The 22,575-nt window shown below is 36.6% G+C and overlaps 2 protein-coding genes and 1 pseudogene across 2 annotated transcripts; 2 read left to right on the top strand and 1 right to left on the bottom strand.

Moving 5' to 3' along the window:
• The first annotated feature begins 2,269 nt into the window (after positions 1 to 2,269).
• Positions 2,270 to 2,944, top strand: LOC17881218 (coatomer subunit alpha-1). The gene has a single exon (XM_006289033.2). The coding sequence runs from the start codon at positions 2,270 to 2,272 to the stop codon at positions 2,942 to 2,944; it is 675 nt and encodes a 224-aa protein (XP_006289095.2).
• Positions 2,945 to 5,909: 2,965 nt separating this feature from the next.
• Positions 5,910 to 7,288, top strand: LOC111829972 (glutamic acid-rich protein-like). The gene is made up of 4 exons (XM_023780289.1): positions 5,910 to 5,987; positions 6,076 to 6,390; positions 6,781 to 6,829; positions 7,098 to 7,288. Exons 1-4 carry the CDS (start codon positions 5,910 to 5,912, stop codon positions 7,286 to 7,288), a joined length of 633 nt encoding a protein of 210 aa, XP_023636057.1.
• Positions 7,289 to 20,344: 13,056 nt separating this feature from the next.
• Positions 20,345 to 22,509, bottom strand: LOC111829971 (annotated as a pseudogene).
• Between the last annotated feature and the right edge of the window lie 66 nt (positions 22,510 to 22,575).

Here is a 22,575-nt window from a genome sequence, read left to right as displayed (position 1 = left end):
CTCCAGAAGAGCTTTATGCAATGTTTAAGAAGCAAAAGTTCGTTGGAACTCGCTATCCTCACCGGCAAACGATGAAGGAGCTGGGCATAGCAAGAGATGTTGAGTTTCTGTTCCAGAGAAGCGGCCTTGGCTCATTCATGACCAGAACCTTGGAAGCCTACGACGAGGAGACGTGCTACGTGTTGGCTTCACTTCAGCTCCATTTCTACGAGGATGAAACCGATTTCCACTTAGATGAGTGCCTTGGATACATCACCTTCAGCGTGAGGGGCGCTACCTATTCTCTCACTTTTAAAGAAGTTGAAAACCTCTATGGATTCTTGCAAGCAAGCGGGATGAGCCAAGATATGCTTAAGGAGGAGATCAAGTCTGTTTGGAAGACAATTGGAGATGGGAAGGAGTACACCTCTTCAAAATCTAAGAGCGCCCAAATCCGAAATCCAGCTTTGAGGTATTTCCATAAGTCCTTGGCTAGTATGATTTTTGCTAGAAAGGAGACCAGGAATGCGAACGAGAGTGAGATCCAGCTCATAGATATAGCATTGAGTGGTGTATTGCCAAGTACTAGGGATGGTAGAGAACTAGTAGGAGATAGAATGGATGGTAGCATGGTCTCGGTTCTGTTAGACCAACTGATATACTGCAAGGATTGGGTATTAAAGGCTGTTAGGAGAGGTGTTCAAGGAGAGCTCAGTATTGGTGGACTAGTCACCCCGCCTAGGCCTGACTATCCCCATTTTTAGCATCTCATTAACTTGTTTCTCAATCTCGTTCTTCTGAAAATGAGCATATCGAAACGGACGTACGTTTATCGGGTCAGTTCCTTCTTTTAAGGTGATGCGGTGCTCTATAGCTCTGATACCAATTGATAGGTCCCAATCAAGATCTTATAAGAAAACTAGACTTTAAATATTTTTCTCCATCCTCCAAAAGAACTTTGTCCTCAAAGTTCATAAGAAACCTCATGCATCTTCTTGGATAACTTCTTCCCATCTTCTCCGCTTGTGTCGTCTTCTCTGACTAGAAGATCAAAGGACAGCTTCCTGTGGCTACTATTTTTTTTTTCTTTTTTTTTAATATGAAAGATATAGATTTTGATACCATAAATGTGGTCCGGATCAAAACTGAGAACGATGATAAAAATAGGGATTGATACCACAAGTGTGGTCTGGATCAAAACCAAGATAGATAGTGGATGAAGGTTGCTATTGATACCACAAAGTGGTCCAAATCAAAAGCGAGATGAAGGCTCTGATACCAAATTGATAGGTTTAAGATCAGAGATAGGAAGAAGACAAGACACAAGTTGTTTAATGGGTAGTTATGATTACCTCTTTTTTGGCTTTTCTTGATATATATATGAAAAAGATCCTACAGAAGTAGAAATATTGACTCAAGACACTAAGCACGATCACGCACTCACCTTAGAGTTTTAGACAATGATTCTTACACCTTTTGCTGCAATGATTCATGAATAGAATTCCCAGGAACTGATCGCTGATCAAGCACATACAGATTCTCCGACATGGCTTGTCTCTCGATGGCAACACTTATATACATGGAACCCATGGCCCTTTTTCGATGATTCTCGATGGCTTGTCTCTCCGACATGGCTTGTCTCTCGATTGCCCAAGATAAGAAACATGGAACCCATGGCCCTTTTTCGTACTCTGGTTTTGATTCACAACGGAGAAATTTGGACAGCGCATGCCTCTGCCTTTAAAGCCTTTCGGTCTAGATAATGTGGCTCTATCAAGTGTTAGGGGAAAATAGATTGAAGTTTTATGGCAGAAAAGAAGTTGTTCATATACTTTGAAGATATGGATTAGCAGCAGGTTAGAGCCCGATGTTGTGTCGTGGAAAAAGGTGTTGCTAATGGTTGATATGAAACGTCTGACCGGTTTTTCCTTCTTATTCTCTGCTGGAAGTTTCTTCGGTTATGAAAAGAAGAAGGTGGCACTGGTTCTTGATAAAGAAAGAGATGGTGGATGTACATCTGATTTTGATTTTCGTACCTCCACTCGCAACATAGCTTACATCATTGGAAATAACGGGTACTTCTAGATAGTGGATCTTGGTGACAGAATCTATATCATAGTTTTAGCTGTGATCAGTTTGTATGTATGCTACTATGTAAGTTCCTTGTCTGTTTCCTATCTTGCTTTCAGCTTATATAATCTTTGAGGACTTAAAGTTACCACCGGAGCTCAACACACCCAAGAGCTCTGCAAACACACGCTCATCGGTTTTCGTGATGCCAACTCGGGGCATGCATGTTAATCAAATATGGAGCCAGAAGTCATCTCCTGCTGCTGAGCAGGCTGCAGCGGGTAGCTTTGACACTGCAATGCGTTTGCTTCACAGACAGCTTGGGATAAAGAACTTTGTTCCGTTGAGATCGATGTTCCTTGATCTGTTTACCGGAAGCCATAGCTATCTCCGTGCGCTTTCTTCTTCCCCTGTGGTGTCACTTGCCATTGAGCGTGGGTGGAACAAATCTGCTAGCCCCAACGTTCGTGGCCCACCAGCTCTTGTTTATCATTTCTCTCAACTTGAAGAGAAGCTCAAGGCCGGTTACAAAGCCACAACAACAGGAAAATTCACTGAGGCCCTGCGTATCTTCCTCTCTATCCTACACACAATCCCTCTTGATGTAGTCGAGTCAAGAAGAGAAGTCAACGAGGTGAAAGAGCTGATCATTATTGTGAAAGAATATATTCTTGGTCTGCAAATGGAACTGAAGAGAAGGGAAATGAAAGGTGATTCGACACGACAACAAGAGCTCGCTGCTTATTTCACTCACTGTAACCTCCAAACTCCTCACCTACGGCTCACTCTCCTCAGTGCAATGAGCATCTGCTACAAGGTCAAGAACCTAGCCACTACTTCTAACTTTGCTAGAAGGTTCGTAACACAAAGGTTAACATCTAAAACACCAAATTAGTGTACTAAAAAAAAGAACAAATGTAGTGGACTAATGAATAATCAAACAGCCTCAGTATATGTACGAGCTACATAATTCACAGTCACATAATTTTTGTTTATTTACAACGGAATGGTATACAAAGTCAACAGATAATGACTTCCGATATGCAAAGTTTGTTAAGGTGCTCTTGAGTTCTGCAGAAATTGAAGATTGTAGATAATGAGTTTTGAATGAGCATATATTTTAAACATTTAGCAGAAAACTGATATTGCAACCCATCTAATGACTCGAGAAATATGATCCCCTTAATCTAAAACACAAGAAGAGAGTGTTGACTCTCGGAGAAAACTAACCATCTTCATACACTTCAACCTCTTTTAGATTGCTCTTCCTAATTAAACTTGCAGCTTCTTGTCTCTCACAAGGAAAAGAAGTTGATGAGGTTTGGTCTTTGTGCCCTGAACGTTATAGTTTGACTATTACTCTTTGAAAATATGCAACGAGTAAAGAGAGTAAAATCAAATCATATAGGAAAAAACCATATAGGAAAGAGATGTTAGTTTCACGGTTTGTTTGTTCTGAAAATGCTCAAAAAAGCCCATCACCCAACTTCTAACATAGCCATGTTCATCAAAATGACGTGAAACTGATCAAGGAACATAAACTAACTAATTGACTAAGTGGTAATATGCAAAAACATAAAGAAATTTGTTGAAGACAAAACTATGTGGTCAAACTGTCTACTATAGCTAAATGGTACTCACACACCGTTTGCATTTTTTACCACATATCACACACCGTTTGGATCTTAACATAACTCGATTTATAATTTTTCAAGGAGTAAATAAAATTGGAAAATGAAAGGATAATAAAGGTTAAAATACATACCATATTTGATACGCACTCATTTCAGCGAGCTTTCTGAAAAATTCAAATTGGTTTTAGTTAGACCAGTACATAATAAATATAGCGAGAGTGAGAGTAATTAGCTCGAAAAAAGGAAAAAATGGTAGTACATAATCATTTAATTTTCAAAAAAAATAAACTTGGAAAATTGATGTTGACGAAGAAGAAGAATATATTGTTTTACTTGTATAATGTACACCAACAGTAGCATTCCATTCATAATTAGAGATTTTCATGAAAATCGCCCAGGTGTTTGTATTATGCCATTCTTAACTAAAGCATGCTATAAATATCAAACTACAGTTGGTTTGACAATATAAATGGGCAAAGTTACTAAAAATGACCCCTAAATTGATTTGAAATACAAGTGTAACCTACATATCTCATGTTTGCGAAAAATAACCCAAAGGTGGTTATGTAATTGTAAATTGCATTGCACCTTTGGCTCCAAAAGTGAATCTCATACTATTTTAATGGCATTGGTAAACCAAATTATAGGATAAAGACATATAGGTTATAATTATCGAAACGAAAGCAAGTGTTAAAAGTCCGTAAATTCCAAAATTGTGAATTAGTTAATTTTTTGATCTTGCATTTTTCGATAAACTTATTTTTCATCTTCTGTCCAAATCCAAAAAAAAAAAAACACAAACTGGATATTAGCAGTGGAAGAGGGTTTCGATAAGCTAGGATCTAGGGTTCGTTTCATTGAATCATAAGTATCTAGAAATACTTGGAGATTAGTTTATGTCTTAGTCTGACAAATACAATCATTGATCCTCTTGAGTCTTGTCGACTGATTTAGGACCTAGGAAGTTTGTTCTTGTTTAGTTCAAAGCTTGTCTCTCTGTTTGTTACTTTGTTACAGCCATCGATCCTCTTGTCTGTTTGTTTGTTCTTGTTCAATTGTTCCATTGATTTTATTTTCTTCATCGTTTGATTCTACTTCTTGTATGGATTGTGTAGTTTCTAAGTCCATTTTATGGATCAGTAAGTCTAGATCAAGCTCTTTCTGATTGGTTTCATTGAGGAATGTGTTTGTTAGTTTTTGCTCTTGCTATTTCCATCAGCTAAATCTATTTGGACACTGATTTCTGATTTGTTTCCATCAATTTTTGTATATTACCTGACTTACATAGGAATTTTCGTTTGCATTAATTTCAAATTCAATGAACTGTGATATCTTGTGCTTTCATGAGGTTTTTGTTGTTCCCTTAAATTTGACAATAGTCTATCGTCTTCTCTGTTGATATATAGATCTTGTTAGAAATTCAATTTGGCAAATTTAGAAAATCTTGTAAATGTGTTGTAATGAGTCATTGAGTTAGTGTTCTTGGTTTGTATTTCGTTATGTGAGCACATCTCTTTTTATTGATGCATTAATTTTGTCAACATGAGTTTGTAGGCAAGATGGAGGACCAGAGAAAACCCATTACAAATAATATGCATCTGGCGAAGAAGTTCCCCATGTGGAAAGTTGATCCACAAGTAAAAACACTTGTTGAAGCCACGTGCTTCAAACATTTTCTGTCACGAAGGAAAGTCTTTCACCCTAAATTTTTCACTCCTCACTACCTTGGCATACTTCTACCGTAGAAAGGAGAGTGTATTTTTCTTCGGGGATAATAACTCCTCACTATTAACTGGCCTTTCGATTAACGGGGACCCGATATTTCTCTGTTATTACTATTACTATTTTCCTCATTACTATTTTTCTCACTATTGATTATTGTATTCTCAATTGGGATGCATGTGACTGGAGTTGAGAATGTCTCTGCTCTTGTAATTGCACAAGAATTAAATATACTTGAAACAGAGGTGGACGCCTTATATTTCAAGAGAAAAGACGCACATAAAAATGTCCGCCTGGATCTCAATATGCTACGAACAAGATTTGAAAAAGTTCCCGAGGGGTGTCGTGACTGTAATGCTTATCTAAAGGCTTACCTGCTGTATTTGTTAGGCACTGTCATAATGTCTAACAATACCGAAGGGGTTTCTCCTATCTATTTACCTCTCCTGGGTAGAAACACAGTTAACAAGTACGCTTGGGGCACCGCGATGGTGGGATCCCTAAATGTCATTGAATGACACCAAGGCTCTTCTTGATCAGAGCAAAACCGAAAGCATATATGGGTTTGTTTATGCTATCATGGTAAGGTCTTTATTTAATGAAGTGAAAATTAATTACTTTAATTCATAATACATACTCACAATTCTTTTTCTATGTTACTTTATTGTAGGTGTTTGCTTTAGAAAGGTTTGGTGAATTAGCCGATGAGTTCAAAGATCAGTTGTCGATGATTTATCTACGGGTTTTGTGTATTTGTTTCCATGCGGTCGCCTACAACCGTCCGGACAAATGCTTTAGGCAACTCGGACTGAAGAAATTAGAGTTGCAACGTCTATCGAGAAGCAAGAGTAAACATAAAAAAGTTAAGTTTAGCCAACATAAAGGACAAGATTGGCGAGTTGTGCTTCTGTTGTACAGAAACGTGAATGAAGAGTGGGATAACCGCCATAACTATTCTGTGAGAAAATTTGAAGCTCCACAGCAGGTAATTTCATGTTTTTTTCCAGTAACCGCCATAACAAGTTCGTTTTAATTTGACACTTTGTGATGTCATAGTATGTCCCACATACCAAGAGAGGTAGGCATTGGTGATGCCATAGTATCTGATCAGTTGTTTATTGCGTTATTTTTTATATATATAAAGAAGTTTAAAGTTATATGTTCATTCATTTAGATAGAAAGGTATAGACTCTTTAGCGGAAAATTAAGTCATAACGTTTGCATCATTTTGCTGAAAATAACTATTAGGGAAGAGGAGATGAGTTTCAACCAGTTCCAATTCCCTAATTGCTGAAAATAACTATTAGGGAATTTGGTTCAACAATTGAATTATTTCCAGTTTGTTTTGTACATCATTCTTTTGAATAACTGGCAGGGAAGACAACCTCCATCTCATGCAAGCTCAAGTCATCATATCAATGACAGTAATGAGGTGATGTTATACTGTTTAACACAAACGAAATTAGAGTGCCATAGTTTAAAGATATATTGTTTGCACATCATTCTTTTTTTAACACAAGTGCCTCATGAAACACATGTGTGTTATATAATGTGTTTCTTTTACTAATAGAAGTGCCTCATGGAACCCGCTTGGTCTATATATTTAGATTCTTTGTTTTTCTTTTCTGTGGCTAAATCTTTGTTGATGTTGAGTCACAGCCTCATGTTGAGCCGAACCTATATGTGGAGCAGCTACAACTGATGATGTTGAGCAGCCACCCCAAAATTCCCCTTCTCATGAAGTAGTTAAAGAAGAGCAACAGTCTCGTCAAGAAGACGAGGAGGACGAGGAGGACGAAGAGGATGAAGAGGACGAAGAGGAGGAGGAGGACGAAGAGGACGAAGAGGATGTTGAGCCACGGCCTGATGATGTTGGGTCATAGTCTCGTCAAGAACGACAGTCTCGTGAATAAGAGGAGGAAGAAGTGGACGAAGAGGAGGAGGAGGAAAAATAGGACGAAGAGGATGTTGAGGACGAAGAGGCGTTAGTAGAGAAGCCAGCAGATATTAGGCATAATACTCGGGAAAAAAACCCAATAAACTATTTTCGCCCGAGAGGATAGCGTCCACCTCCATAGAGAGGCCCAGGAAGACCACCAAAGAGATGCCGGGGGAGACCACGAAAGAAGAAGGAGGAGACTACCCAGGGAAATCAGAAAAAGAGAGGCCGGGGGAGACCACGAGAGAATACCCAAGGAAAGGAGGCTTAAAACATCTCTTCTCTTCACATTTACTGGATCATATGTAAGTGAAGAATCTTGGATGTTAGTGCTACTTAGACATGTTTTTTGGTGAATACACTTAGTTTAGGATTTGAGGATTTTAGAATCTTTGTTTTGTCTGATTGTTTAATCTGGATTTTAGTAACACTTATATTTGTTTCCATTGTTGAATCGTTTCATTTTTTAGTCTGTGTAGTATTTGTTTGCATTCTTTAAATGTTAACACATGTTTAGATAGTTTATTTTTGTTTCCATATGCCCTTGAATTGTTAAGTCATGTTCAACATTTTGTTTCCACCATACATAGTTTATATTTGATTCCATTGTTTCTTTTATAGGCAGTAGTTATCAAAAGACCGTACTCTTTTCATACGTTGATTTTATTTTGATCTTGGAAGTGTTCTTATTTGACCATGTGATATATGCATATGAAACATGTTTATGAGTCATGTTTTGCAGAGTACTATTCAGCTCGTGGGATGCAAGGTGCGTCATGCCTTCAAGGTGATTGTGAGGTTTTTCAGTTTATTTTTGTCTATTGGTGGTTTTGATTGTTTTTCGGCGGAAAAATGTTATGAAGGTTGTGAATTTAGTAGACTTGAATGTATCTTTCAGCACTGTGCTTTGGATCAAAGATGTGATGGATTTAGAATGGAGCAAGCATAGGCTTCTACTGTCTTTTGCTTCAATGTGTATTCTTTCCAGAGTTTGTTTTCTCCAATCTCTATTTTGAAATTTTGTATTCTATTGAGCTTTGCTACTTTGAGATAAGAATTATTGCATCTCTTTTTCCGCTTGTTGAATTGTCAATCTCTATCATAATCGCAAGGACAAGACTTTCCTTTTCATAGCAAATTTCTTACCGTGTTTGAGTACTAGGAAAATATTTTATGAGTGGCTAACATGTTAAGTAATAGACTTAAGTAATAGACAATAAAAGAGCTAAGTTGACCAATGTTAATGGTGCCTTCAAATTGTCTTTTTCAAAATACGAAGATGGTGCAACATTATATAAAACTAGTTTGATCATATCTTATTTCGTGGGATAATCTTATTATTACATTTATCCACAATGCTTACTCTTTTTGTAAGTTTATAAATATTAGAAATCATATACTTTATTATACAAATTTATATATTAAACCCAGTTAAAAACATAACTAGTCCAATGATAAGGTCATATTGGTGTGACGGTGGCGTCCCATTGGTGTGAGACCAAGCAAGTACTTTGGATCAATATGTATCATATTGATAGAAGATGAGTGATTTGCATGATATAAATTGTAATATGAGAGTTATGATATAAATTGAGTTTTACTGGTTTTAGAAACCACGTTAATTAGTATTTTAAAATTTAACGGTTACTAATTAAAATTTATATATTTATGTCAATAATTTTTTAGTATTTATCCGCGCATTAACGCGGGTCCTATTCTACTATATACATAAATGAAATTTAAATCATAGTCATAATAACAAAAAAAAACTTTATATATTATGAATTTATATTAACTATACAATTTTATCATATACCAACGAAAAAATTATTTAGAAAGTATTTCCAAACACGTACGATGAACATGATCATTGTTTAGCAATGTTATTACGTGAAATTTACTTTTATACAGTTTTTGTATTTTCTTGAAGTGTATTTTCATGAAAAATAAATTTATATTGGTTTAGAAGTCGACAAACAAGAAAAAATCTAGAAAAGTATCCCTAAATTTATATTCGTCACACTCAGAATGTGATCTAGTCCCATTCACTAACCATTTAGTGAGACGGTTTTCTATCTAATTTACTCAGTTACAATGAAAGAGAAGCTAAATGAAACGGTTTTACAGAAAGAGAGGGAGAAGCTACATGAGAAGTTAAAGGCAATGAAAGAGAAGCTAGTGGATTACAAGCTTTTGAGAACCTAGACGGATTCCAACTCTCTCCTTATAATCATATGGCTCCAAAGACAAGAAGGCATCAAGGACAGTTCCAGATTTTACCATGTCTTTGAGCTCCTCAGCTTTTGGGTTCCTCAAAATGGTAACTCCAGAGGTCTCTCTCTTGTGTATCTCAGCTGCATACCGGTCTCCAGTTCCAAAAGACTTTGCCGGTATACTGCACAAAAAAAGAAACAATCAGGATAAGCTAAGCAAACATGGTTCCTAAATGGAACCAAGAGAAAGAGACATAGACAAACTTACTGAATCCTTGTGATAGGATAGCTTGAAAATCTTATTGGGATGATTACTGGGTTCCACTCAGAAATGCTGCCTGAATCAATAGATGTTGCATGTGCAGCACTGTCACATTCTTGCAGTACATTACAAAGACATGGATACAAATTAACTACAAAGTTCAACTTTGGTCTCCCAGCAGTATCCTGAAATTTTAAATTGATCCCAAAGTGTAATGGAGACGAAGGGGTCTGTCCCCAAGGAAGAGCTGTAGTTTCTTTCTTTGGCTTCCGACATGAGTTGATGTGATGCTTGGAATTGATATTTCATCTAGATCCTAGAATCTTTCCTGGTCACCAGTACCCTTAGAGGCAACAATGTCTGTGGGAATTTCCTTCCTCAAAGTGCTCATATCAAATAGATTTGTTTGAGCATCTGCGTTTGAGTTCTCTCCGGTTTTCCAATCAGGGGAAGTTTATCGGGAAGATTTGACTTCTGTTGAAAAAGCATGTTTCTAAATTATTTACATCATTAAAACACTACAAGAAAACATGCCAATTTTCGACGACGATATTGGTCGGAATTTTGTCGGAAATGACATATTCCTACGAATTTTAGACAAAATTAAATTTGTCGGTATTCTTTGGTCGGAAATTAATATTCTTCGGAAATTGGTCGGAAATTACTGACAAAAAAACATCCTCGAAAATTTGTCGGAAGTATTTGTCGGAATTTTGTAGGAAAATTTCCTACCAATTCTATGGAATTTCCGACCAATTTCCAACCACTTATTTTATTATGAAAATAAAAAATACAAAAACAAGAATAATATATGTTTCGATGAAGTTACGACTAAATTCCGACGACCACTAAATTTCCGACCAAATAATTTGACAAATTTTCGACCACTTTTGTTTGGTCGGAAATTTTTGCTAATTTCCGACTAATTTTTGACGAATTTTAATTCCTCAGAAATTAGTGGGAAAATGGTTGGAAATTTGTCGGAAAATTTCCGACTATTATTTTGGTCGGAAATGGTGGTCGGAAATTGATATGTTTTCTTGTAGTGAAATATATGCAGAAAATCGTGCAGGAAAGTGATTAGGACAAAGCACGAGATAGTCAAAACAACTGAACCCATATCCTTCCCAAAGTATACACCCCCAAAAAAATCAACACAACTGAACAAACCAAAACATACACCAAGAACAGAATTTTCCACTTTCTATTAACGGTAATCACTTGGAAAGATAAGGTATATATATTATAATGGTTTTAAAACAGCTTGATAGAAATTTAGGAATAATGGAAACAATCAACTAGTACAACTAACATTTGTTTCCTACGGACCAATATGAAGAACTAGAACAACTAAGTAATTTTTAATTGTGTTTGCATTACCAGGATACATGTAATGATGATGGTGAGGATAAGGCTGCTGATAATGAAAGCCAAGATGGTTATGAGGTTGGTGAGCATGATGATGTAGAGGATGATGATAGTGATGGTAATGAGGGTGAGGATGATGATGGTGAGGATAATGATGGTGAGGATAAGGCTGGCGATAATATGGATCTTGGTGAGTATGAAACAGCTGAGAAAGATAATGGTGAGGATCATGATGGTGATGATCTTGGTGAGGATAACAAAGAGGATTCTGAAGATACCAATGATGATTCCCAACCACTACCGCTAGAAGGAATGTTCTTTACTCCAACTGAATACACAAAGGGTTGTAAGTTAGGAAGTAGGCGTATTGTGACGCAAACAGTGGAATTCATAGAGTCGTTTAAACAAGATATCAGTTGGCTCAGGCAGCATTCATACTTCATGCATATATTTCACATGCATAAGGAGCCAAACCACTTGATGCAAGGCTTCTGGATGCTTTTATTTCGCACATGTAAAACGGATATGGTAAGAGAGAGCTGGTTTGTGGTAAATGGAGTATCTATTAGGTATTCTTTGAAACAGCACGCGTTGCTATCTAGATTAGACTGCCGTGAGTATCCGAAATACTATGAGAAAATGGGGGATTTCACGTTTGCTGAGAGGATGTTTAAAAGAACTGATAAAACTAAAGTTAAAGATATGCAAGGTAGTGAAAGCACACTCTAAGGATGATGGAAACATAGAGAGTTTCCTTCTAAGAGTTGTTGATGATTTCAATGTTTGCAAAAAATTTCCCTGTGGGCGGTATTCATTTGATGAGTGTATGAAAGGGATTTGGAGCGTGATGAAGAACTTGAAAGGGACCGTCAAACCGAAAGCACAAACTTGTGCTTGTTGATTCATTCTTCCTTTGGAGGTAAATCTCTATGATTCAAGCGTTTACGTATTGAAATATTATTTCTTCCCATTTAACTCTCACAGATTGTAACTTTAACTGTAGATTCTGGCATTTGAGGGTATTCCACATCTTGGTAACACTTTGAGAGAAGTTGTACCCGTAGAGAAGGACTCTCCAAGGATGTGTAAGCACAAATTCACTAATAGCTGCATGAAAGGTTTTAATTTGCAAGAAATCAATGAAGCCCTTGCAAAGAATACGGTTAGAGTTAAACTTAATTTGGAAATTAATATTTTTCAAGAATTCATGGAAACTAAATATATATGTGCACTCAAAAGATGTTATGAGCATTTTGGAACCGGATTGAGATGAGAAAACTCTTTTGGCTCGCATAACTGATGATGGTGTTGATGATGGAATTGGTTCTATTAATCCAATCATTGGTAGTTGGAGAGACCGTCTAAGCGTAGATAAGAAGAAGATATGGTGGAAAAGCATGTATGAATTAGATTTGATTTCTCGACTGATCACTGAATATGGAGTTCCACAAACTTTTAATGGAGTCAATCAACATGGATATGAAGTTCCCTATGCATCTATAAGCTCACTAAAGGATTCGATAGATAAAGGATTTGAGCTAATAATGAAGAAGCTGGCAGAGATGAATTCAAGAGAGAATGCTCTTGAAATCTCTGTTGCCGCCATCCTAGTCAAAGAAAGTGAACAGAAAACCATTTTCCCAATGGGTTTCCATCCTCAAACACCAACCTATTTTGTTCACGGGACACCAACCACTTTTGTTCAAGGGACAACCATGGATATGGGTATGCCTAGTGACCCACTTTCTCCAAATGCCAATGTTATAAGTAAGTGTAGTTTTTATGTTAACATTTATGGAGTAAAGGATTACTTGCTTGTCCTAGTGGTGGATTATTGTAAATTTTTTGTAGGTGAGAGGAAGAACAAGAAGAAGGAGAACAAGAAAGAGAAGTTGAAGAACAAGAAAGAGCATGAAGGTGCAACTTTAATAGAAACTGGAAATAAGCAAAAAAGGCACCATCGAAAACGTTAAAGACACCATATGTAGGAGAGCCGTTGCTTAAGCGACAACGGAAATAGGGGGTTTTATAGTTTGTTGGTATTTAGGGATAAACAATATAAAAACTGAGATTAGGTTTTGGGTTTGTGTGTTAAGGAGACATGGCTGCGCAGGTAACCATTTCTGGATAGGGGTTTGTGGTTTTTTGAATCTTTTGTAGATGGGTAAAAATTCACCATGAATTTGTTTGGTTATTGCAGGCTGAAATACCTGGATTTTCTGGTAACATCGTCTGTGATTTCAACACAAAAGATGTCTGTAAACAGTGAAGCAAGTTTAATTGGTTGGCTAGGTTTCAAGCGAAGGGAGGATGTACATGGGTCTTTGAATAGGGCGGCAGAAGGATGGCGAACGAGGGATATTTGGTTGGTTAGTGAAACATGGGGAATATGACACCAATAACCGAGAATGTTTAAATTGGTTGGCTAGTGTTATTGCGGGATGGAGAATGAAGGTTTAGAAGGTAGATTTACGATTTCGGCGCGATGGAGAGATATTATTTTGGTGTGCGATGCGACGGGTGGAGGAAGTTTAAGACGATGGATCTATGATGAGGGTGGAGCAAAAAGGACAATATTAGCCCGATAAAGGTGAGGGGAAAAGAAATTAGAGGAGATTGTTTACAGCAAAATGTATCTTAAAATGTATAAAAATATATTATCACTGTGTATTGTACAAAAATATATAAAAACTATTTTAATAATAATAACATTAAGTGACTGAAACGGAAAAGAGAAAGAGAAAGATGACGAAAAAGAAAGAATCGAAAGAGGAAGATGAAGATAGAGTAAGTATTTAGTTAATAGTTTAGTTTGATGGCATTTTAGATAATATAAGAACTTTAGTAGGCCAAAATCGTAAAATATTTTACTCATATTATTGTTGTTTGAAAAAGTGAGTCTACGTGATAATACTTTTCAGAAAGTGACTGTAAGTGGTATTATTGAAAACCTAATGAGATAATTACTGAAACAGCATATACAAGCTTGAGGTTTAATCAAATAACACGTTGAAGCAAAGTGTTACTCAAACATCACAAATAAATTTGAAAAAGACCTTAAAGCTTTTTGTTTTTACGATATTTACTATTACTGTCATTACTAATAATAAATAGAAAAAGAAAAAAGATAAGTAAATAAGATAATTAAAACCTAATGAAGAAGAATAAGAAGAGTTTCGTTTTTTTTTCCTCGTAGCTAATAGTAGATCTCAGTGATTTTTCGTTTCTGTTTTCCGGTCTTCAACGTTGGAGGAGGAACTTGGTGAATCACGGAGGTAGAAAGCTTCCCTCCAAACTTTGAAATAACTCTCTCCAAACTGTTTACGTGACTTTTACTTTTGTGGCATTTCTGTGATCTTTTTCTCCCCTATCACACCCAAAAAGGCACAATTGCCTTTTAAAAAAAGTTTTACCCATCCTCCAATCTAGTAATACTTTTATTTTTTTGTGATGTTTGAGTAAAATTCCCAAACCTAATTGATTAAAGAGTTTATGGTTTAGTAATTTGGTGACGTAACTTGGTGAATATATAATAATAAAAGACTAGAAAGCACTAATTTAATCGACATTTAAAGGTGATACTCATTCCCTTTTAGCATATTCAATACTTATATGTTTTAGCATATTCAAAACAGAATGATTGTTCTTTGGTAGTTAAGTTTATTTGCTTCAGATTTGCTTCTCGTTTGCTTGGTGAAACTGTAATAGGTAGGCTTGTTGTTTGTTTGTTCAAAACAGAATGATTGTTCTTTGCTAGTTAAGTTTATTTGCTTCAGATTTGCTTCTCGTTTGCTTGGTGAAACTGTAATAGGCAGGCTTGTTGTTTGCTTGTTCAAAACAGAAAGATTGTTCTTTGGTAGTTAAGTTTATTTGCTTCAGATTTACTTCTCGTTTGCTTGGTAAAACTGTAATAGTTAGGCTTGTTGTTTGCTTGTCATTTGGTTGTTGAAAGTGTAATAGTTAGGCATGTTGTTAGCCGTATTCATGTTGTTCATGTTTGTTGTTTGCTCTATTCATGTTGTTTGGGTGTAATAGCTAGTGTGGCTCATTAAAGAAAGTGATATAGATAGAAAGTAAAAATTGCAACTTTTTCCAACCAAGTTAGCTCATTGAGTGAGGCAAATTGATGTCAATGGTTCTATACTAGCTAGTTATCATAATGACTGAGATTTATTGCATGTGTACTAGCTACTTATGATTCTTGTTTGCTGTATTCATATTGTTTTTAAGTACTAGCTAAGAGCATTGACTGAGAGTACCATCTCAAGTAGCTAGTACAACTTATAAAATCTGAATATTCTGGTAGAGTTAAATGTAAAAAACTTTTGATTAGACATATGTAGGTAGAAGGTTATGAGTTATTACTTGAAAGCATCCTTCTCTCTTCTCCACCATTGTCTATCTCACCTATTAAACTTGAAAGCATCCTTCTCTCTTCTCCACCATCTTCTATCTCACATATTTAACTTCATAGCATCCTTCTCTCTTCCCCACCATCTTCTATTCAACTTCATACTAGTGCATGGAACCCGGCTGATGATGAAATGGAACCCGGCTGATGATGAAGTTCTCATCAGTGCATAGCTGAACATCATTGGGAATCAATAGAAGTCTGGTTGCTTTTGGAAAAGGGTGGGGGAGTATTATGCAGCTTCTCCCACTTCCACAAAGAGAGGTCAACAAGCACTGAAGGTGAACTGTAAGCAGAGGTGGCATAAGAAAATTGATTTTGAAAACAAGTTATGTGGAAGTTATGCAACCGCAAAGAGACAAAACAGTTCAGGACAGCCACAGAATGATGTCCTTAAGGTGGCTCATGAGATATATCATTCTGACTACAAAGTCAAAGTTTACAATGGAACGTTATTGGTGCATGTTAAGGTTTGAACAGAAGTGTATGTCTCTCAACACTATCAACACTGCTAAACCCAAAGGCACAACAAAGAGGAAGCCAGTTGAAGAAGCATCACAATCTGTGACCAGCAATGTCCAAGAATGTGAGATAAGACCTGAAGCTGTGAAGGCTGCAAAGGCTAAAAGGAGTAGTGCTCAAGGGAAGGATGTTGCTGATTATAGGAGCATGTGGGAAATCAAAAAAGAGGAGATGGTTGAAACCGAGAAATTACAAAAGCTTGCTATCTTAGATACACTTCTTGCTAAAAAGGAACCACTTAGTGTTTCTGAGGAAGTTATCGAGCAAAAGATAGTGTCTCAGTATTTCTGAGACTTCATGTTTTATTCAGTTTATGTATTCTGATTATGTTAGATATATTTGATTATGTATCCTTTTGGCTATTATAATGTAATCGGCTTTTGTGTAATAATATATATATATATATGCTATTATAATGTAATCAGCTTTCATTGTCATTTCTGTTTCATATATATAAATATTATGTGATCTTAACATTTTCTGAGTCCATTGTTTGCTTTTGGATATGATAACTTATGTTTTGTTTGCTTTAGTTTTCTGTTGTATGTCTCAAAGTATGACTCAAAGTATACAATATAGTTTGTGCTTATGCTTTAGTTTCTGTTGCATAATTCAAAGTATGACTCAAAGTATTCAATATAGTTTGTGCTTATGCTTTAGTTTCTGTTGCATATCTCAAAGTATGTCTCAAAGTGCTTATGCATCTGTTTCCTGTTGCATTGATCATTCATTGTTGTCTGACTACTTATGTTTTCTCTAATGTTATATTTGTTGTTGTTTTCTGAGGTTTAAACCAGATGGTCCATGACTACATCTACTCTCAGCCATCATCCGAAGATTAATATGATTTGCATGAGGACATTGAAGACATGGAAACAGACGCTTTGATATTGATTGATGAAGGGGAGAGTACCTTGATCAACAGGGCTATTCACATGGATGAAGAAGAGAGTAGATTCATCATGGCTCAGAACCTTCAGTACCCTCCTCAAACTGAGGTTGAGTTTGGGTTTCCAAAGGTGTGTTATTGTGGTGGAAGACATGTGCTATCTACTTGCTACAACCTCAATGATAGAGGAAGAAGGTAGGGTGCTTGCTAAGTCTCAGAGACGTTTTCTAAATTGCAAGAGACATTTGCTGTTATTCAATACACTCATCTGATAATTTATATATGTTATTTGCAGGTTCTTTACATGTCCCAATGTTGAAGATGGAGACATGCACATACACAAATGGTGGGATGAAGCTGTCATGGAGGAGATTCAAGATAAGGACAGCTTGAACTCTCTTACTGACACTGAAGTTGAAGATAAGTTGGTTAAGTTAGAGAAGGTTGTAGGAGATCTAGTTAAGAAAAATAATGCATTTGCTTTAGTTATTGCTATAATGACCTTTGCTGCTTTTGTAATAGCTTTAATGTTTAAGTAGAAAATGTTCTATGGAATGTCTTGTATTCTTGTCCTAGTTGTTGTTGTATAAACATACTTTGTAATGACTAGTTGTACCTTTCTCATTCATGGTTCTTGATATTTTTGTTGACGATTGAGATGTGTTGGTCACGGGATTGTATAAGCATCACAAGTGGATTGAAAAGTGTTGTTGTATGTTGTCTATACTTGTTCACGGGTGAAAATCACTTGTTCACAGGTGAAGTCTTTTGTGTTGTTGTGTTATTGAAAACAACTTGTTCTATTTACTTTGTATTCACTCGTCACGGGTGGGTTGTGTAGGACAAGAACGAAGCAATATATATATATATATATATATGTAACTTCTCAATTGCAAAGAAAATGCAAAGCCACTTCTCTTCCTATCACACTTTCTCAATTTGTCTATCTCACATTCGTTTCTCACTTTTTCTCTCTTTCTATCACACTTTCAATTTCTCAACGATCATCCTCGAGTTTAAAATTTTTAATCTCAGTTTCTCACTTTCTCACTTTCTCACTTTCTCACATTCTCACATTTTCTCTTTAACTTTCTCACAATTTTCTTGCAAAAACATTGCATCATCTTCAAATCATTTTCACTACCAAAGAGATGAGGATGATCCATTTGATGCGTATTACCAAAATTTTAAGAAAATTATAACCTCTTGGAAGAACACACCAAGCAAAAGAAATGCATTTTTATCCAAAGAAACCGTGAAGAAGGCCACAATAATCTTTGAAATGATTATTTTAGTGAAACTCCAACATACCCGCACAATTTATTCCGGCGACGTTTTCGATTGAACAAGTCATTGTTCATGCGTCTTGTACACCGTCTATCTACCGAAGTCCAATATTTCCAACAAACCAAAGATGCTGCAGGACGGCCTAGCCTTTCACCAATACAAAAATGTACTGCAGCAATTCGTCAATTGGCATATGGTTGTGCGTGTGACACGGTGGACAAGTATATACGAATTGGTGCTTCAACAGCTCGAAAATGTTTGCACGAGTTTACCGCTGCAATAATCTTTTTGTTTGGCGATGAATACTTAAGACGTCCCACACAAGAAGACCTACAAAGACTACTCCATCAAAATGAACAACGTGGATTTTCTGGGATGATTGGGAGCAGTGACTGTATGCATTGGGGCTGGAAGAATTGTCCCACAGCTTAGAAGGGTATATATTCACGATCAACCGGAAAACCTACAATCGTGTTGGAAGCGGTAGCTTCATATGACCTTTGGATTTGACATGCATTTTTTGGAGCTCCATGTTCTATGAACGACCTTAATATTCTAGATCGTTCTAATCTTTTTGATGACATTATAAATGGTCAAGCTCCGGAAGTCAATTTCTTTGTCAACGGAAGGGAGTACAATTTGGCGTACTCTCTCACTGATGGTATTTACCCAAAATGGCCCATTTTTATTCAATCTATCCGACTCCCACAAGGTATGAAAAATTCACTCTTTTCTAAAAAACAAGAAGCTGTGCGGAAAGATGTGGAGCGTGCCTTCGAAGTCTTGCAAGCTAGGTTTGCCGTTATTAAAAATCCTTCTCCTTTATGGGATAAAAAAATGGCAAATGTTATGAGAGCATGCATAATAATCCATAATATGATTGTTGAAGATGAACGACATACATACAATGTCCGTAAGATTTCTGAATTTCAACACGGAGAAGATGTCGATCAAACATATACCGTTGGTACCGCCGGTGTGGGTTCAAATATAGGCACAATGATTACTCGTAGAACAAGAGTTCGGGATAAACAAGGTCATGAACAATTAAAACATGATTTGATAGAGCATATTTGGACTAATTTTGGACATCAACAAGATAATGAAGATTAAGTTTTACATTTCTATGAATTCAATAAAATGTTGGTTTAATGTTTGTATGCTTTATGTTTTATATTTATAATGTCTTAATTGTATGTTTTTCCATCTTAATACTTTTTGTAACTTTGTAATTTTATAATGTTTAATATTAATCCATATTTAATATGTTTTTACTTATTAATTAAAATTATTTATTTTAATAAACTCAAAATATGTTTATTACAATTGTGGGAAAAAAAACTTATATACACCAATGCTCATGGACCAAAATTAAACATTTGTCCTACATCATAAATACTATTAAAATAATAATGGAACCAAATTATTGTATACACCAATGTTCATGCCCTAAGGGATTGTCCACTGAATTACAGTCCAAAGGTTATTCCGAGTTGATCTAAGGGAAAATATAAAAATAGTTGATTTGAATCTTTGTTAACAACGAAGCTTTTGCAAACAATGGAAAGAGAAAAGGAGGAAGAAGAAGAAGAAGACGAAGTGGGGGAGAGAGAGAGTGAGTATAACATTATAAGAGCATCTTTAAGGGTGTATTCTTGAGGATGTATCTTAGACATTAATAGGTATATTAATAATTAAATAGTGTAAGTTAAGAACTTTTGATTTTGAGTTGATTATTGGTTAAATCTCTAGTATCTTAAAGTTTTAATAATATAATAATATTAATATATATTGTTAAAATTTTAAATTAAATAAATTAATAATAAATTGAAAACTTATAAAAATAAACATAAAACATATTTCAAAATTGTAATATATAGAAAATACAATTCAAATCAAAATTATTATTTAAAAAAAACAATTATGATAAAAATGAGAAACACAAAATTAGAAATAATAAACATTAAAATGACAAACATTAATAGATAGAAACATATTAATTGAAGCACAAAACATTTTATGAAATTAATACAAAGTTTATAAAGCTTTTAATCATTTGGAAGATGGCCAAATTTAGTCCATATGTTCTCAATCAAATCCTCTTTCAATTGGTGATGAGCTTGTTTATCATGTATTCTTCTGCGACGATCACCTATACCGTCGAGATTTGTCGCCATATTATTTGAAAACGTAAGATCCGGAGCACCTTCTTGAAATTCTTGTTCGTCAAAGAGAGTGTATGAATGTCGTTCATCTTCGAAAATCATATTATGGAGTATGAGACATGCTCTCATATATGCTATTTTGCCTTTTTCCCATAAAAGACATGGATTCTTAACAATGGCGAATCTTGCTTGGAGGACTCCAAATGCACGCTCAACATCTTTCCGTGCAGATTCTTGACGTTTTGCAAACAAAGAATGTTTTGGGCTTTGAGGTAGTCGGATGGATTGAATAAATGTCGCCAAGTCGGGGTAAATACCATCCGTAAGATAGTAAGCCATGTTATACTCCCTTCCGTTGACATAGTAGTTTGTTTGGGGAGATTGACCTTGTATAATGTCATTGAATACGGGTGATTGATCAAGAATATTTAAATCGTTACAAGTACCGGATGCCCCAAGAAACGCGTGCCATATCCAGAGATCTTGTGAAGCAACCGCCTCCAAAACAATAGTTGGTTTTTCAGTACCTCGAGAATACATACCTTTCCATGCGGTTGGAAACTTTTTCCACCCCCAATGCATGCAATTGATTGTGAGACCCCGGTTGCGGAGAGGCTTAAATGAATTAGTTTGGCCACCTATGTTACCAAAGTGCACTTATCTTTTCGGTCAAGGGTCTTGGGAGAACTCCACAGTTAAGCATGCTTATGCTGGAGTAGTCAACGGATGGGTGACCTTCCGGGAAGTGGTTGTCGGAACTGTGTGAGTGAGGCCCAAACATAGGGAAAGATCATGTGGTGATTTGTAGGGTCGGTAAACAAGTCTTTAAGCCTCCCGGACGTAGCTAACCGGCTGTCGGGTATTAGTGGGCTCCTGGGCCTAGTGAGAGGACGTGAGGCCCATTAAGAGACGTGGGCCCATGGGCTGGTGATGAACATGGGGCCGACTGGAGAGATGGCTGTCGGGTCGTTACAAGTGGTATCAGAGCCGAACCCAGACAAGTGTGGAGTGGTGGGCTTACACTGTCAGGGGGTGACGATCGTTGTGCGCAACGAGGACGTTGCAGTCTGTTAATGGGGGAGAATTGTGAGACCCCGGTTGCGGAGAGGCTTAAATGAATTAATTTGGCCACCTATGTTACAAAAGTGCACTTATCTTTTCGGTCAAGGGTCCTGAGAGAACTCCACAGTTAAGCGTGCTTATGTTGGAGTAGTCAAAGGTTGGGTGACCTTCCGGGAAGTGGTTGTCGGAACTGTGTGTGTGAGGCCAAAACACAGGGAAAGATCATGTGGTGATTTGTAGGGTCAGTAAACAAGTCTTTAAGCCTTCCGGACATAGCTAACCGGCTGTCGGGTATTAGTGGGCGCATGGGCCTAGTGAGAGGACGTGAGGCCCATTAAGAGAGGTGGGCCCATGGGCTGGTGGTGAACATGGGGCCCACTGAAGAGATGGCGGTCGGGGCGTTACATCGATGCTGCCAACCATCCCTGGAAATCCCCGTTGTTCTCCAAAATAGAGTAGCCTTTGGAGATCCTCTTCCGTTGGCTGCCTTAGGTATTCATCGTCAAACAAGTCAACAATTTTGACAACAAAATGTTCCAAACACTTACGAGCCGTCGTTTCACCAAGACGTATATATTCGTCAACTGTGTCCGTCACACTGCCCTATGCTAATAATCGAATTGCTGCAGTACATTGTTGGAGCGGTGATATACCATTTCGGAATGTTGCATCTTTTTCGGTTGAAAATATGGACCTTCTGTAGAGAGGCGATTGACAATACGCAGGATCAATGCTTTATTCATTCGAAATCGTCTTCGAAATAGCCTCTCCGGGTAAGTAGGATTATCACTAAAATAATCATTCCACAAACGTTCGTGGCCTTCTTCCCGATTTCTTTTGATATATGTACGTTTTTTTCTTTCCGGCGGTATATCTTCTAATGTTGCATCTACTTGATTATCAAATAGGTCTTGATAATATTTGTCAAAATCATCATCATTATTTGAGTTATAATGATAATGAAAATTGTTGGAAGAGGAAGCCATTATGTGTTTGTGGAAGATGTTAATTTAGAGAAAATAAGAGACGATGGTTGTGTTTGTGGAATATGT

This window comes from Capsella rubella, unplaced genomic scaffold, assembly GCF_000375325.1.
Source record: "Capsella rubella cultivar Monte Gargano unplaced genomic scaffold, Caprub1_0 scaffold_6, whole genome shotgun sequence".
NCBI lineage: Eukaryota > Viridiplantae > Streptophyta > Magnoliopsida > Brassicales > Brassicaceae > Capsella > Capsella rubella.
Note: the sequence above shows the minus strand (reverse complement) of the source record. Positions and strands in the feature narration are given on the sequence as shown.